Source organism: Cynocephalus volans, chromosome X, assembly GCF_027409185.1.
Source record: "Cynocephalus volans isolate mCynVol1 chromosome X, mCynVol1.pri, whole genome shotgun sequence".
Taxonomy (NCBI): domain Eukaryota; kingdom Metazoa; phylum Chordata; class Mammalia; order Dermoptera; family Cynocephalidae; genus Cynocephalus; species Cynocephalus volans.
The window spans coordinates 119,469,298-119,486,873 of record NC_084478.1 but is presented as its reverse complement, the minus strand read 5'-3'; the positions used below and the strand labels follow the sequence as shown (position 1 = coordinate 119,486,873).

General features: G+C 41.2%; 1 protein-coding gene across 1 annotated transcript in view; it reads left to right on the top strand.

Annotated features, from left to right (window-relative positions):
- The window catches only part of GUCY2F (guanylate cyclase 2F, retinal), a 95,436-nt gene extending 80,138 nt beyond the window's left edge, over window positions 1–15,298 (top strand). The window contains exons 14-18 of the mRNA XM_063084115.1: window positions 1,866–2,040; window positions 5,651–5,749; window positions 8,938–9,032; window positions 15,029–15,117; window positions 15,211–15,298. Of these exons, the coding sequence (XP_062940185.1) occupies window positions 1,866–2,040; window positions 5,651–5,749; window positions 8,938–9,032; window positions 15,029–15,117; window positions 15,211–15,298 (546 nt within the window). The remainder of the gene's footprint in view (window positions 1–1,865; window positions 2,041–5,650; window positions 5,750–8,937; window positions 9,033–15,028; window positions 15,118–15,210) is intronic.
- Window positions 15,299–17,576: the final 2,278 nt, after the last annotated feature.

Genomic DNA, 17,576 nt, shown 5'->3' with positions numbered 1-17,576 from the left:
AAATGGAATCTAATTTTTTTCAGTCCTGTGTATGAAAAACAACACAGTACAAAGGAAATAAAATTGAACCAGCAGTGAATCACCAAACTTGTTTGTATTGCCATTTTCTTTACTTGTAAAATTGGAATCACCTCCCTTGGCACTTGATAATCTGAAATGGAAATGAGAAGGCTACTGCTGAATTCTGAAGCTGGTGATTTGTTTTCAGTTTCAGTTCTTCTGCCACCACCCCCATTTCTACCAGACCCTTCTCTGTATCTGACCTTCCCTTTCAGTGTGCTTATGCTGTCTGATTCAACCCACAATTCCCCACAGCCATCTGCACACCAAGGCCAGGCTGTGACCATGCTCCCTGTTCTTCTGATTTCCTCATTCATATCCTTAGGGCCTTCTGAGTCACTGACTCGTCAAAGCCGAAGGGTCAACCACTACTCTCTGATAATGGCCAGCTACTGAGTTTCACCTCTCATATAGCATTTGCAATGTCACCCTTCCTTCCTCTGTGCAGGCAGGTGTGCATATTTGAGGGCAGGGATCCTTTCCTGAGATTGCACTAGGTAAGGGAGATGCTAGATAGAAGGAAGTATGTTGAGGTACAAAGTCCTATAGATGCAAAAGACCATTGTTATTGGCTATATAGAAAGTCATGATGAGGGGCTTATTGCTTATTGCTAAACTCTTTTTCTCTGGATCTGAATCAAGGCCACAGTTCTAAGGCTGATTTCAAGACATACCCATTTGGTGATGATGATGATGATTATGGTGATAGCTTGCATTTAGTATATCTTATCATCTACCAGGCAGGTTTTAAGGGCTTTGACATAAATATATAAACTATTTAGTCCTTAGAAAACCCTATGAGGTAGGTCCTGTCATTATAAGTGAGGATACTGAAGCACAGAGAGATAAAGTAACTTGCCCATGGCCACATAGTTTCTAAGTGGTAGATCTGGGATTCTAACCAAGGCAGTATGACTTCAGAGTTTCATGCTCTTAACTCCTGCATTCTGTGAGTGCAGTTCTCTAGGAAAACATGAATTTTAACTGGATCCAAACCTGTAGAAGCATAGTCTGATTGACTCACTTCATAGAAGTCCTTTAGCTTACTTATCTTTTTGGATTTACCTGAAAAGCTTTGACTTACTGGTCATCTAAAAGAATGAGCACACTTCTGTGGGAATGATGAGGAGCATAGATTTGTGTTTCTTTCCAGGTGTCTAGGTCTAACTGCTCCCTGCAAAACCCCTGAGGGCCAATACTGCTGCCCCTGAGGGAGGTAGCAATAGGAGAGGAGGAGGTAACTGGTGGCAAAAGACCCAGTTCTCATACTCAATAAACCTGCAAAACTCACTCTATCATATTAGCAAGGCGAAGCAGAGGGAACAGACTCTTCCTTGTCCTTCATTTCCCTTTCTCTATACTGACCTTAAGGCTGCCCTAGCTTGTTTGCCCAGAATCAACTAGAGAAGTGCTTGCTGGGGGAGCATCATAGGCACCTTCTCCTAGAGTGCTCCCCAGGGACATCCTAGGGACAGTTCCAGAAATCTCCCCTTTCTCTTCTCCCAGGAATTTCTTGGAACCTGATATTTCTCTAGGGTCAGTCAGGAGCCTATGAAGTAGCTACATGTATTTCAGAATCTCTGGGTGTGGGGCCTAGACATGGGTATTTTTTATAAAGCTCCTTAAGTGATTCTAATGTGCAGCTAGGCCTGTGAACCACTGAGAGCCTCTCTCTGCCTTCCGCACTTTACAAGACCTCCTAGCCTCCATCACACTTTTAAAGCTCTGTGGAGAAAAAAAAAAAAAAAAAGAAAGAAACACAAAGAAGTTACTTGCTTGCTAATTCTATTTTCCCTGATTCCCAGGTAGAGACCATTGGAGATGCCTACATGGTGGCCTCAGGCCTCCCAAAGAGGAATGGCAGTAGGCATGCAGCTGAGATTGCAAACATGTCCCTAGATATCCTGAGCTCTGTGGGTACCTTTAAGATGCGGCACATGCCAGAGGTGCCTGTCCGAATTCGAATTGGCTTGCATTCAGGTAAGACAACCAGTTAAAGCAAGAGAAAACATTCCCATGCACCTCCTGGAAGACTAGAAAAGGAAGAAAAAAGGGTAGCTCTCCTGATTCCTGGTAGTTGGATTATCCAGATGTCCACAGCTGCATAATCCCTTTATGCCTACCTGTGTTTACTCTCTTTCCAGTACCTGCACTACCACAGTGTGCAGCAGCCCTTGTTCTAAATACCAAACCCTTTCAGTCTATCCTTCTGGTTAGAGCCAACATTTCCATGTTTGACTATGCTACGAGATCAACAGGTATATGATTTATTTAGGACAATTCATTTAATTAATTAAAATCTCAACTCCTGAAGTATTTTTCTCCCACACTCATCCCCTCTTGTTTGAATATCTTCAAGATCTGCCCCTTATTGTATTCTTCCAATATAACATCACACATTCACAGGTATCTTGACAGACATCTCACTTGATGTCACAGATATCTTACCTACTGGCCCCTCTTGCTCCCTTCTCCACTCCTAACCTCTTTTTCTTTGCTCTGCTTTTCTAAGCTCCTTTTCATCCCCTCTCCTTTTCATCCCTTTTCTACCAACTTCTTAAAAGAATGAATGATACTCACTGTGCCATTTCTTTACTATCCACTCCCTCCTCAGCCCCTTTCAATCTGGTTTCACTCCTCACCATTCCCCAGTCCTTATCTGCCCTTACCTCTTGCAGCGTTCAGCATTCATGACAATCCTCCCTAAACTTCCTTCTATTGGCTTTCATGACACACTCACACTCTGAATGCCACCCCTCTGTTTCACTTACTGGTTCTCATCTCTTCCTGTTCTCTAGCATTTTTTCTGCAAAGCTCTCAGTCTGGTGATCTCTTTGCTCTCCGAACGTCTTCACTTCTAATTTATTTCTCAACCCACTCCAACCTGGCTTTTATTTTCTGCCATTGTCTGATAATTCCTTTTGTCTCCATCTGCCCCTTAATTATTGGTATTCCCCAGGGTTTTGTCTTGATACACTGTTTTTCTCCCCCTACATCCTCTCCTGGGTGATCTCATTCATGTCTATGGTTTAACTACCACTTGTATGCTGATAACTTCCAACTCCATACCTTCAGCATAGTCTTCTGCTTTAAGCTTCAGACTTGTATATCAAACTTCCTGCTGGATTTTCCACCCGAATGTTGCACATGGACCTCAGATTCAGCACATCTAAAACTGAATTATTTTCTTCCTGTACAAACTTCTTTCTTTTCCTGTATTTATTCTCTACATCAGTTGGGGGTACCACTATTGACTCAGTTACTCCAGCTAGTCTTGAGAGTCACCCTCTTGACTCCTCTCTCACTCTGACCTTCAACATTCAAACAATTACTAAACATTGAACATTTTACCTTTTAAATATTTCTTGAATCTACCTTGTCTCTCCTTGACTCTCACTACTCAAGTCTAGGCCATCAGCATCTCTTGCCTGAACCACTGCAATAGCATCTTCTTTTTTCTACTCTTGTCTCTTTCCATCTATCTTTCTCATAGTGATCAACATAATCTGTGTTTTCTTGTCTGTCCTTCCATTAGACTTTAAGCTCCTTGGTGACAGGAACCATATCTTACTCATGTTTGTATCCTGGGTGCTTAGCACATACCAGGTGTTCAGTATTTTTCTTTTAAAGAAAAGCCCTCATCTCTTATTTGTGTTCTAGTTTTACATTTCCAACCCCCTTCAGCACATCTCTTCTTGGATGATTCACCATTATTTCAAATTTAACACATTTAAAACTTCAAGTCAGCTTTTCCCACAAATCAGTATAAACTCATAAGCCCATACCAATTTTCTCATGGTCATCAATCAAACAGCAATAAGTCTGTTGGTTCTCCTTTCTTGTCTTTCTCTCTCTCTCTCTCTTTTGTTGTTGTTTTCATTTTATAAATTTGGTAAGATATACACAACATAAAATTTACCATTTTAACCATTTTTAAGTGTACAGTTCTGTGGTATTTAAGTTCATTCACATTGTTGTGTAATCATCACGACTATCTCCAAATGTTGTTGGTTTTTATTTTTTAATTTTTTTCAGTTTGATTTCTAAAATATTTTTTAATTGACAGATAACATTTCTTTTGTCACCCCTTTTTGGCCACCCAGTTCTCATCATTGCCTCCTTTCTAGTACCTTGTGTTTAGATTACTGCAACAACCATTCAATACATTTCTCTGGTTTTACATCTTCCCCTTTCAATGCATTCTATACACTGATCTGAGAAAAATGAAAGAAAAATCATTTTCATCATGTAATTCTCTGCTCAAAGTACTGTAGTGGTTCAAGGTCCTCCATCTTGTACAACCCACTTAATCCCACCTTGTCTCCAGTTTCTCCCCAACCACTTGAACTAGTCAGAATGCTTTCTCTAAGAGCTTCCCAAAATTCCGTGCTCAATTTCAACCACAAACCTTTTGATTTATGTCCCCTTTTGCCTATTCAAATCCTCCCCACCCATCAAGATCCAAATCAAATCATTCCTTCCCCACTGGACCTTTCTTGACTGAGTCAGGTCCTAATAAGCAACTTCCCCCATTTTCTAAACTGTTTTAGCTCTTCTGTCTGTACTATTTGTCTTGCCTCAACAGTACATTGTCTTGGGTTGTTGCTTAATTGCTTCCTGTTTGGTAGTCTCTTCTCTTCAATTAGAGTATAAAATTTTGGAGAACTGAGACCATGTGTTACATTTCTTTTTTATTCCCCTTGCTGTCTAGCTCAGTACTCAGTGAATGCTTCTGAATGAGTGAGAAGAGAATTAAAATGAGAAATATATAAGTTTTGCAGTTTTTATTTATTTCTATTCTCAGCAGAAAAAAAAAACTTTCTAGAGCAAAGCAATTACTTTCTTTAACTGAGAAAACAGCAAAAACATAATGCTGAAAAATTTAAACATTTCTATGAGCAGAGATCAGAAAGGTGAAGATGGAGAACTTTCTAGATACTCTTGAACTTACTTTTTACTTTTTAGTATGGCTGCTGAAGTTTTTTCAATTACCTATAACACCTACCACAGCCATATTAAAATGTAAGAAAAAAAAAACATTTTAAGGGCAAACAGAAAATATTCTTGGATTATCAATATTTACTGCTCTTCCATGCTCCTAACACAGATAATTGAAAGTCAAGTACTTGGTTTTAGATTTTCCACTGTCTTAGTAATAGTTCTCTCAATAGACACAGTTGGGAGACAGGCAGACCTATGAGATCGTTCCTTTCAAACCCTAAGGCACCAGAAAGAGTCACATTTTTTCCTTGCAGCAAACATGTTTGGATCCTGAGTCCCTGCCCAGGCTTTTCTGGTTTGGGTTTAATGCTTATTTGTCCCTGTTGACAGATATAAGCATCTTGGGTGTAACTGTTACTTGGAACAAAGGTATAAATCAGAAGGGTAGTCATGTCTGCATTGTTATTAACTTGCTTTCTTTCACAGCAATGAGTTCATTACTTATTATGTCTTCCTTGAGATTCCTGGAGCTATCTGATGGCAACATTTATTCTTTTACAAAGTTACATTCGTTGCCCTTGCAGTGCTCCTCTATTAGCATTGGGTGCATACCTGTTGACTGTAATTCTTACCCCCTGTGACTGTATAGGGCCGGTTGTTGCTGGAGTGGTGGGCCTCACCATGCCCAGATACTGCTTGTTTGGAGACACTGTGAACACAGCTTCTCGGATGGAATCAACAGGGCTACGTGAGTACCTGTAAAGGGATAGACGGGATGATATCATCCTACTATTGGGAAAGTGATTCTTCCTCAAGAGAGGGGAATGAGAGCAGGGTATATTATGTTTCAATGTTTTAAAGAAAAATAAAAGATAATTTGAGAAGATTAAGATTTATCACACATTTTCCTCGTCTCTAATGGCAAACCAGTAGGGGGTGATGTTGGACTGAACATGTACCTTTCTTGGTCTAGAAATGAAGCTATAGCTAAGTGACACTGGAACAGCCAGTGAATTTGATCAAAACAACTAAAAAAAGTCTTTTGAGTAAAGGAAAAAAAATTGGCCAGTCTGGTAGGTTTGGGAGAGTCTTGTTGAGAAAAGAACTAGGTAAGGGACTGATGTTTTCAGTTTTTGACTAGTTTGTGGAGACACACTCGAGCTAGCTGCCTTCTAGCTGGCTGATGTTTGCTACTCTAGTCCTCTTTTCGAACTGGTAGGACCCCAGGAGTTCTGGCTTCATCAAATATCCTCCTAGAACTTAGCTAGCAATAATCCCCCAATCTAAGGAGCTTGGAATTCTGAAATAATTAATTCCAACTTACTTGTATATAAAACCTTTAGCTTCTATCAAAACAGGCATAATATCAAAGATACCATTTCTTCCTCCCTTATTTGAGAAGAAAACTGTATAAACCATCATGCCATTTGTTACTGGCCAAATGTTAGCTCAATTCTTTCTTGGTTATTTACTGTCACTACTGAAGCAATGTCAGAATCACAATGTACTTCTTACCTGTAATCATGGCTGAGCAAAGCAATTTTTTTCATGCTATTATAGGAAAAGCATAGAGAACAGCATTAAATTCTAAATACAGATTTGCTGGATTTCATACAGAAAGAAAGAGAGAGAGAGAAAGGAAGGAAGGAAGAAAGAAGGAAGGAAGGAAGGAAGGAAGGAAGGAAGGAAGGAAAAAAGGAAGGAAGGAAGGAAGAAACCATTTCAGCCCTTAGCAGCCCTGGCTTTGGCAGCTACTAGGCACGATAAGCTCTTTCCAAACTTCAGCAATATATATACTTAAATGAGTCCCTGACGATATGGTGGCCTATATCACAGTAGGTGGTGCCCTGTCTGACCCCCCTCCCCATCACTCATGTGCAGAAACAGGCTTACACAATGGGTCCAGTCTTAGTCAATCTAGCTTGTGTTGCCATGATTAAGGAGGCAGCATGGAACTTAGACGCTGTTGTCAGAATAAATTTTCTGACATCTGGGAAAGTCTTAGAACTCCACAGATATGGCAGAGACCATGGAAGTAGTCATCCAGGAACTGCTGTGTGAATATGACTTTGCATATAACTTTGCTCTTGACGTGCTACCCAAGATAAAGTGAAATTGATCATAGAACCGAAATGCAGATTTGGCACAGTACTCTGGACTGATGTAAGTTTGTAGAAGGCTGAAGTCATATTTTGGTCTGCACCAAAGAAAACTCTACACATTTCTCATCAGAAATACAGACTTGCGAACAGAAATTGAATTTTGAGATTTAGGCAGCACCTTGTCCAGTGATCAGCTAGGAAGGAGAAAATAGAGTGAATCACCCACAGCAGGTGTTTATTAAGCACTGATTGTTCAAGGAAGGTATTGTGAGGGATAGAAAGAAACATACTCATGCGATCTCTGCACTAAAAGAGTTGGCTGGTGTGTGTTTCTAAAAGATAATGACTGTGACCCAAATATGATGTTAAGCTCCACAACTGATCAAAGATCTGTAAAGAGGTAGCCTTTAACTTCATGTTGGATATGAGACCAGGACACATCACAAGTTTATTAACAAAAAATCAGTTTAATCAATATATCCTTTGTACCCAGTTGAATTCACTGAGATTCTGAAATGGAAGTGACCAGTGATCCAGCCCTGGAGTGATTCTCTTCACCACACAACTGGATGATGGTTGGAATAAGCTATCTCTTTTTGAGCTATGTGTTTCCCACCAGAAGAATTACTCTATGGAAAGCCTCCCTAAAGACAAAATGCTAGTAGGATGGCACAGATAGGACTGGCTAGGGTTACACTAGCCAGACATGTGGCTTTTAGGAATAAGAACCCTTTTTAAGCAGAAGCTTTGGGTGACCATGAGTTAATGAGGAAGACACAAATAACAGCACTGAGCATTCAAGAGAAGGAAATTCATTGTGAGTATACATAGCAGAAATTTCTTGCAGTTCTTTTCAGCCATGCCTTCCTACTCAGATTGTAATCAGCTTCTAAAAGAATGATTTTTTCAAGCATGTGTGAGAACAAGTTTTGGACTTTTATTTCTTAAATAAAAGGTACTCAACCTCAACAAGATCTCACTTCATAGGATGACAGTTTTCAGGAAGGTCAAAGATCTTACTTCAGTTAACAAGTGATTGTTCTTTATCAAAAAATTACACTTAGGGGGTGGCTGGCTAGCTCAGTGGGTTAGAGTGCGGTGTTGATAACACCAAGGTCAAAGGTACGGATCCGCTTACCAGCCAGTTGCCAAAAAACAAAAACAAAAAAAATTCTACTTACATTCTAAATAAATTTTTAAAGTGGTAGATCCCCATGTAAAGCTCTTATTCCCAGTTGGGATCGTTGTTTGGAAAATAATACATTTATGTGTGTACATAGCTAGATGCATCCACCCAAAGAATAGCTATGAGTGTATAATTTCCTCAAAATAGTGACAGAGGTCTTGACATATTTCTCAGCGATGTTTTAAGTACAGAAATACTGACAGATGCATATGAAAAAGATACCCTTTTATTTTTTAAGTAGGATATGTAAAGCTTAAGAATTCAGCCCCAGTATCAGCCTGTGAGAGAAGTTGCTGAAGCCAAACTTCCCTCAGAGGAGGTCACGTTTCAGTTGAGAACACAGTGGTGTTTGCTGGTTTCTCTATGTCAACCTTGGAGTTAAATTAGCATCTTTCTATTGCATGGCCTTTCATCTGAGATACTGTCTAGCAGGCTGATAGGTGCTAGGGCTAACACCTTAACTGGGCCTAGTGAGGAAGGCCAACAATCCCCCTCTTCCTTCCGTGAAACCCTGACTAAAACGCTCTCACGGGACTTTACTTTAGGTTCTAGTTCATTTTGAAGTGGGAGCACTTACTACATGGCTGTTTTCTCATTGATTTTACCAAAGAGAAAGTAGCCAAAGACATGCCTCTTCTTCCTTTACAGCTTATCGCATTCATGTCAGTCTCAGCACTGTTACAATTCTTCGAAGTCTAAGTGAGGGCTATGAAGTGGAGCTTCGAGGAAGAACAGAGCTCAAGGTATAATGTCCTTTTGTTTTTTGAACCAAACCACTTTTACCCGCCTGCTTCTGGAGAGGGCCGGGTCTGCTGGAAGAGTTTACCTGGGAGTCTGAGACTCAGCTACAATTTGGGCAGAATCTCCAGCCCCACTTGGTTCAGTTTTCTTCTCTTTAAAATATGGCTACAGTGGAGAGAATTGTTGAGACTTCTGCATTTTTCAGACTATGAGTTGCATCTTTGTCTCTTAAAGGACTGCCTGGAATTTGGCTTTCCACTATTATTTACATTTTCTCATTTCCATTTTGTTTACTCTTTGGCAGTGCCAGATGTTGTTCAATAAGTCATAGTACTGGTGAGTTTAGGTTTTCTGTTCACCTGTTCAGAGGCCACCCTTTCTGACCTTTCATCTATGCCATTGGTCAACTGTTTATAGAGAGACTTTATGTCTTTCCCCAAGGATCAAGAGGAATAGTAAGTTTTATGAAAGACAAACATTTTGTAGCACTTTTTCTCTGTGTTAGGATTATCAGTTGATCCAGGATTCAGGATTAGAATGATTTTCCTATTTTTTGCCATTTCTACTGGAGACTTCTCATCTCTTAATAGATGAACCCGGGACCACTGGCTGACCCATTTGTAAGAGACCTCACAGATCTGATAATCTAACTCCCTTAATTTCAGATGAAGAACCGAGGCCCAGAGAAATGAAGTAATTTGAGCAAGGTCACATAGTCAGTTGATACCAGAATTAGGCCGAAACTCAGGAAGCCTGACTTCCCATTTAGTGCCCCTTTCATGACACCATGCTGTGTGAAGATGATTTTCTCAGTGAATATTCTTGGGCAAAGCAAAAGTAGGGCACTGAGTGATGCATAATTTGTTTTTGTCATTGGCATGCCTTCCCCAAATGGTGGCAAATTGCACATAACTAGATTTCAGAAGTTAAAGGTTGGAAGGCCTGAATGTAGCTTATCACTTTTCTGGCTAGTCCTTGTTTATCCCTTCCAATAGATCCTTAAAATCATGCAGCAGGTGGGATGAGTCACTTGCAAGGAAACAGAGGCTCCTTTCCTACCTCTGCAGAGAACTTAGACAGTGAGGCGATGGAGGTAGGGATATCACTTGGGCAGTGAATCAAATTGCCCAAGGCTTTTGTGATCCCTCTATATATTCTGTCATTTCTCAGCAGAGGGGATAAAGGAATCTTGGTTTCCTGAAGCACTTTCATCTGTATTGCTGGGTACAGATTCTTCATTAAAAAGCTAAAAAGCTGAAGAGGTGCCACTTTTGCAACTGAAAAAGGAAAAATGTTTTCCCACCGCCATGGTTTTTATTGCCCACAAATTCCATTCAGGAGCACTCACATCTTTGGGTGTTTCAAGTAAAAAAGCAGGACTTACTTCAAAAGGGCCCTTTGCAGCTTCACGGTTTCCCCTACCCCAGAGAATTTGGGAATGTGCTGCAGCAAGTTGGAAGAGCCTTTCCCTACTGGCACGTTGGGGCTTGTTATTGGGGTTGCAGGGACCTTGTGGGGAAGAGAGATTGAGAGGGAGATACTGAAGGAGAAGATGAGAGGAATCCCTAGAGGAAAGGAAGGGACAATAAGAAGGAAGAGGAGAGGAAGTAAGACCCAAGGAAAGAAAGGGAGAGGAGGAGAGATCCTTTCTATCTCTGTACCCTCCGTTTACTGATGAGAAGCAGTTATTGCACATTGCATAGTAGGGTCTGGAGGATGGGGGTTCCTAGTTCATTAGGGACATGCAATATATCACCAATAAAACCATAACACCAGTGCACTTCAGAAATTCTGATTCAACATTTCCACCCCTCATCCACTCTGTGCTGCTAAGAGTTGCTCCAGTACATGGGGCAGAAAGACCACATTTGATGGTCATCCAGGTGTGATTCCAAAGTTGATTGCTAAAACAGCCTTTCCTTCCAGTTGGCTGATGCTTGGAATTTCCCCCATTTAAACCTCTTCTCTTGGGCTCAAGGTTTGGATCCAGTAACAACACTCTTTCCCCACTCCCTCTCTTTCACTGGAGTGATGACACTTTAAGTTGTTTCCGTTAGCAGAATCAAAGATATGGATTGGATTGGTTGAGAGAAGAGAACATAGGGCAACTGAGTAATTGGGTGGATTGGGGGTACAAAGAAAGAGACCAAACTGAATCAGCTGAGGTAGCATGGGGGAGGACTCATTTAGAGATGAGAAGCTCAGCCTCTCTGGGAAGCCATCCCACCACCCACTGCGACCCCATCTTGTACTATACTGGCAACAAATGATCAATGCCTAACTGGCCAATTCTGCTTTTTCAAATCATTTTATAATCTCTTCTCTTACATGATTCCTGTTTCAGTCACCGTCTTCCTGATAAGTTTGTAAGTCCTTGCTGAGATTTTGTATATACTCATATCTAGGCTTATCAGTTGCATTCATGTTTACCATAGACCTGTAGATAGATTTACATTCTAGAAAGACTTTCTTAAATGGTTGTTCTCAGCCAGTTTTTGTTGTTGTTGCCAGAGGTGGACACTTTTTAAAAACAATTTTTTTAAATCAATAATTGACTAAAATAGTGTATACTTATGAAGTACACAGTGATGTTATGGCTTATGAATAAAATGTGGAATAATTAAATCAAGCTGGTTAACATATCCATCACTGAAATACTTAACTTTTGTGGTGAGAACATTTGAAATTTACTCTCAGCCATTTTGACATGTACAATACTCTATTACTAACTATATTCACTACATTAAGAAAACACATATTCCTATTGTCTAAGATTTTATACACTTCGACCACCATCTTCCCATTCCCTCTACCCTCAGCCTCTGTAACCACCATTCTACTCTCTGCTTCTATTAGTTTCATTGTTTTAAATTCCACGTGTAAGTGAGATCAAGTGGCATTTGTCTTTCTGTGCCTGGTTTGTTTCACTCAGCATAATGTTCTCCAATTCCATCAGTGTTGTCACAAATGACAGAGTTTCCTTCTCTTTAAAGGCTGAATAGTATTCTTTTGTGTATATGTACCACGTTTTCTTTATCCATTCATTTACTGATGGACACTTAGGTTAAGTCCATAACTTGTTTATTGTATATAGTGCTGCAATAAACATGGAAGTGCAGAAATCTCTTCAACAAACTGATTTAAAATCTTTTGGATAAATACTCATGAGTGGGATTTCTGGATCATATGATAATTCTGTTTTTGTTTTTTGAGGAAATTCCATACAGTTTTCTATAATGGCTCTACCAATGTGCATTCCAGAGGTGTACACTTTCTGACCTTGTCTCTGAATTCTGGGGTTAAATGGTATTTGGTTCTCAGGTCCTTAAACATTAGTACTGTGTTATTTGTGATTTCTCCTCTTCCTCAACCTCTTCTCCCCTTTCTCCAACCCCTAACACACACACGAGCACTCATTTGCACACATATGTGCATGCATGCACATGTGTGCACACGCACACATACACCCACACACACCAGCAATTGAGCCAAGAAATAATGAGGTTGTATTGACTGATTCATGAAGGTCAGAAGGTCTGGTCTCTAATTCTTGCCCCATCAGTGACTCAATGTGTGACATTGAACAACTAACTTCATCCTCATTGTGCTTTCTTTTGTCCATATAGAGGCCTCTCCTGGCCTGTGGTTATCAGGAAGCTCATTAATCTCACAAGCTTTAAAATTCTCAACAGTTGCTTTTTGGCCTGTAGACTTGCCTCTTGACTCCAGTGTGTTGGAGAAGCTATGTGGTGTGGAAGGAAGAGTGTTTAAAATTTGGAGTCTAGTAGAGTTAGGTTCAAGTCCCAGCTGTGCCCGCTTATTGACAAGTCATTTAATCTCCATAAACTTCAGTGTCCCCATTTGCAGAATGAGATTAGTAATAGACCTGCCTTTCAGGATTTCTGTGAGGATTAAATAAGACAGGAGATGCCAAAGTGTGTTAAAATTGTTATGCCAAAGAAAAATGCTATTATTTGGGGGAACTCTGGGACTTCCCAGGGATTGATATTGGGTCAAAGAGTTTGCCTTAGGCTTTAGTTGTTTTCATACTTATTTCCCTTTCTTCCCTCTCTTCAGCAGAATTGTGGAAATGGGGTGGGTAAACAGAAAGCTAGGATTCTAAGAATTCTCCTGGATGGGCTCCAAAACCTCAGAGAGCCCCTGGAGCTCCCCTGCATACTCATTGCTTTGGAGGCTTGTCTGAGCCCATAACACTCCCATCCTCTTTTGCAACCATTATTTTTGGCATCCCAGTCTGACCCAGGACCCACCCAAACGTTTGGACAATCCTGGCATCTACAAAGCTCCCTTGGGAATTGGCATGTTGTCCTGATAGCCTCTAGACCTCAAGACAAATAGTCAAGTATGGTTATGGGTGTGGGTCCTCAAGTTTGAGCTTTAACTATGTTTTACCAAAATGAGATCCAATGATGCCTTGAGTATTTCAAGTACTCAAGGGTTGAGAGTTCCATTTAATTGAACAATCTGATTATTTACCGATCAACTCTCTGTACAAGACACTGCAACAGGTACTTTTCTTTGAGGAAAAGAAAGAGCTTTGGAGACAGAGGAGTTGGGTTCAACATGTTCAGAAACCAAGACAGCCTGGTAGTTGTTTTTGTATAACTATACTGTGAACTCCTTAAAGAAAGAGCCATCTCTGTATTGCCAGCCCTGGTATAAAAAGGGTGGAATAAATGCATGAATAAGTAGTGAAATGTATTTTTAAGTTGTTCACCTCTTCTGGAAATAGAGTGGCCCTGAATAGTCCAATTATTTGAGGTTTAGGGATAGTTGATTGCCAGTTAATGGAGGTTGGGCTATAGTGGTATTCTCTTCCTAGTTGCCTCATGGAGGCCTTGTTCAGAACCTTGAACCAAAATTTGTAAAATGCTTTGAGATTCTCCAGTTAAATGTGCTAATTATTATTATGGTTGTTGCCATTATTGTTAAGGGATAAATATATGTGATGTAAAATAGAGTACAGTGCATTTGATATTTAAAGGGGGCAAACCTAATTGGAATTTTTAAGTTAAACAATTTAGTACTGTTCCAAATGAGAGCTGCTGAGAGTGAGACCTTATTTCAGATTAATGAGTTGGAAACACATCCTATTACTTTTCTCAGTCTTAGTAAACACATTTTTTTTTTTTCTTATGGATTGGAGGAAATGAGAGGACAGACAAAAGAGAATTAAAAGGAGGAGAGAGAAGCATGTTGAAAGGAAGGTTTACTGGAAAGAGGGGAGTGCAGGGCAGAACAGAGGCAGAAAATTCAGCTCCTCTGAGGTCATCACTCAGGCCCTGGGGTGACTAGCTCAAGTTTACACTCCCTTTCTTTTCTCAGACTTACGGTTCTTGATAATCAACTAGCTGGGCTGTAGATGGAGGACGCCTTGTGATCTCACCCTATCTATGCAAATCCCTGAGCAGAAAGAAAAGAACACTGCAGAAATGTAGGTCTCTCAAAGAAGCCAGGATGCCCCAGACTTAAAGACAAAGTCGCACAGCTTGTTTTTCATTTCCATTCCCTTTTTGGGTTTTGTGAGAGCCATTGGATGGCAGGGTGTGGGGGGAGGTGGACTCTGAATGTATGTACTGTAGGTACAAAAGACAATGGCTCACCTCATGCCAACAGTTCAGGGCAAAAGTGACAAAATCTTCAATTGAGCATCCAGATATTTGGTCTCTATGTAGCCAAACATCCACACATTCCCAAAGATGAAGTTGTGTGGTGGTGGGTAGACACAACATCTGGATGACAGCTTTATATAGTGTTCACTTTTCATCTGGCTGCTCTGGCAGGCTATGGAGCTTGCTTGAGGCTCAGGTGCATATGGATGCCCTGTAGGAAGGAAGCCTGCAGGGAGTGGTGACAAGGGGAAAGCAGAGGCAAATTTCTGAGCCAAACTGAATGCTTGTACTCTATTGGCTAGAAGGACTTCTTTAGGAAAACTGATTATAGCATACTTAAAATTTTCCATATTTTTTATTATAAGGGTAAAGGCATAGAGGAGACCTTCTGGCTGATTGGAAAAAAAGGCTTCACGAAGCCCCTTCCTGTGCCCCCAACAGAGGACAAAGATGGGTAAGTGGAGTTCACGCTTAATTGGAGTCTTTCTATGCCCTGCTCTGCCCCACTCTCTGCATTACTTATTTTGGTGTCTCCCCTGCCCTTTAGGCAAGTGGGCCATGGCCTGCAACCAGTAGAGATCGCAGCCTTCCAAAGAAGAAAAGCAGAAAGGCAGTTGGTGAGAAACAAGCCATAAGGTAAACACTAGCAGGAAAACAATGAAGGAGATTGCCAAATTTTCAAAGCTGGGGCTCCCTTTGGCATGTGAGCTGATTTCAGCCTCACTCTGTTGGCAGAATGTGATGGAACTGGTGAGTTTCCAAGCTCCACTGAGGTGGGCAAAAGCCTTGTTGAGGGGAGGCCTCTTGTAGAGTGAGATGCACTTGAGTGAAGTTGGCTGCCCTGGCCTGAGAGAGACCCTTGCGTCCTGCACTGATAACACATTTGAATGCTAGCAAGGCTGGCCTTTCTATCCAGTTATCAGGTGGGTGCATCTGTCTCTTTCATTGTTGAGCACTTGGGCCATGTAGTGAGCCACTTCAGGGCTTAAGAGACTTACATCTATCTAGGCAACACAGCAATATTGCGACTACCTCTTTTTCCTGGGGTCTATTGGCAAGACCATGCTTATATCATTTCCTCTGGAGGCACTGCCTGATCCCTCCCAAGGTTGGCATTGAGAACCAAAATAAGACTGGTTACTCCTTGACTGCTTGGCTTGGATTCAGGACAGTTTTCCCTATTCCTCCTCCCTTGCTAGGATGGTCTGATTCTGAAGCAGCAACACCAACACCATTATCAATAATTCTCCCCATGTATTTATCTCTAAGGAATCCACTGCTTTTCGGATGCCCCTCAGTATCTATTCTCTGTTTTAACTTGCTTTCTTATTCTCTCTGCCATGGGAACTCTGACTATGAAACCCATTGGCCCCTCCACTTATCATTGGAAATCACAGGGTTCTAAGGTAAACTTTAGGGAATCTCCACATACTCCTGCTCCCTTGTTCTCTACCATGTTCCAGAATAATCAAAATTGTAGCAGCAACTACCCAAAGTGTCCATATTCTTCCTATTCTTCCACTAACCTCTGTTTACTGTGTCAGCTCTGTGACTATTTGTCTCCTGAGGAAACCCCAGTGCATTCTTCATTTCTGCAACAATAACAGGTACCCTGTATTGGTCATAAATATTTATGTTTCAGAAAGGCTTCTGTACTGAGCATGCGGCTCCTCTGCAGCCTCCTGTACCACCCCATGACTCCTTGCCACCTGGGGCTTGGCTTTGTTCTTTCCTGCTGACTAACATGAGCAGATTAGAAGCTGGGATACACAGTCATCCAATTTCCAGGAACATTCTTTCCTGTGGGTAGGGAAATGCAGGGACACTTTCAAACACAGACATAGACACACACAGTCTCTCTCTCTCTCTCTCATTCACTTGCTCTCTGTTTCTCTCTCTGCTGGAAAGGGTTTGGAAGTTCTTGAAGGATTTTCCCTCTGGCAGGATGGTGCAGGCATTGGAGGCATTGTACAAGAACCCGTCCATTCCTAAGAATGCATTGGAGTTTGCAGCAGAAGACACTGCAGCTGACTCACCATCATTGGCTGTGTGCTGGATAGTGCTTTCCCAGCATGTACATTGGATGTAGCTTAGGTCATTTACAAACTCATTCATCTGGACCCCCTTGACAGAGGGCCAGCTTCAGTGGGCTGTAGGTATACGGAACAGATTGAAGCCACTTGCACAACAGGAGATTCATTCAACCTCTGGTCCTGGCCTCATTAGCACTTGTGCTTTAATCAGCATGTTAATTGACCACAATAGCCTTGGTGACCTGTGCAAATCACAAAAATCCCCAAGAAGAGCACCCTTGACAAATTTCAGAAGGTTTGACCTAAATCCAAGAACTCCCAGCCACCTCACTTATCTCTCATTAAACATCCTATATCGTGTCATCCAGCAACACCACTTATTCCGGAATGTTCCCAACTTTCTGTAAATTTACAGGCCAGATCTTACCGGGATAGATCCAACTTACCAAAGACCCACAATACCAATAAATGCCTTTGACCCACTGCTGCCATCATGGGAGCCATTGGGGGAAAACTTGAAACCTTTAGAAATCTGTGGTGTCAGACAGAGAGGAAGAAAAGCTACTGTGAAAGCAGGCACTACTTTGATGAATGGATTACAGGGGCTGACTCTCAGACAGTGCCCTGCTGTCGACCTGGTAGCTCCTACCTTGTGCCCCCAAATATCCATCACTACTCAAACTGGAGTTTCACTTCATCTGATTACGTTCCCTAAAGTTTCATCAACTGGGATTAATTTGGGGATGATAAGCCCCCTCTTTAATTATAGATATGCCTTTTGGAGGGTGAGGAGTGATTAATCACTTGTATCATAATAATGGTGAACTGAGCTAGATATTCAGGGGGACTTGGCAGATTCATTTTGATTGGGGCAAGAAGA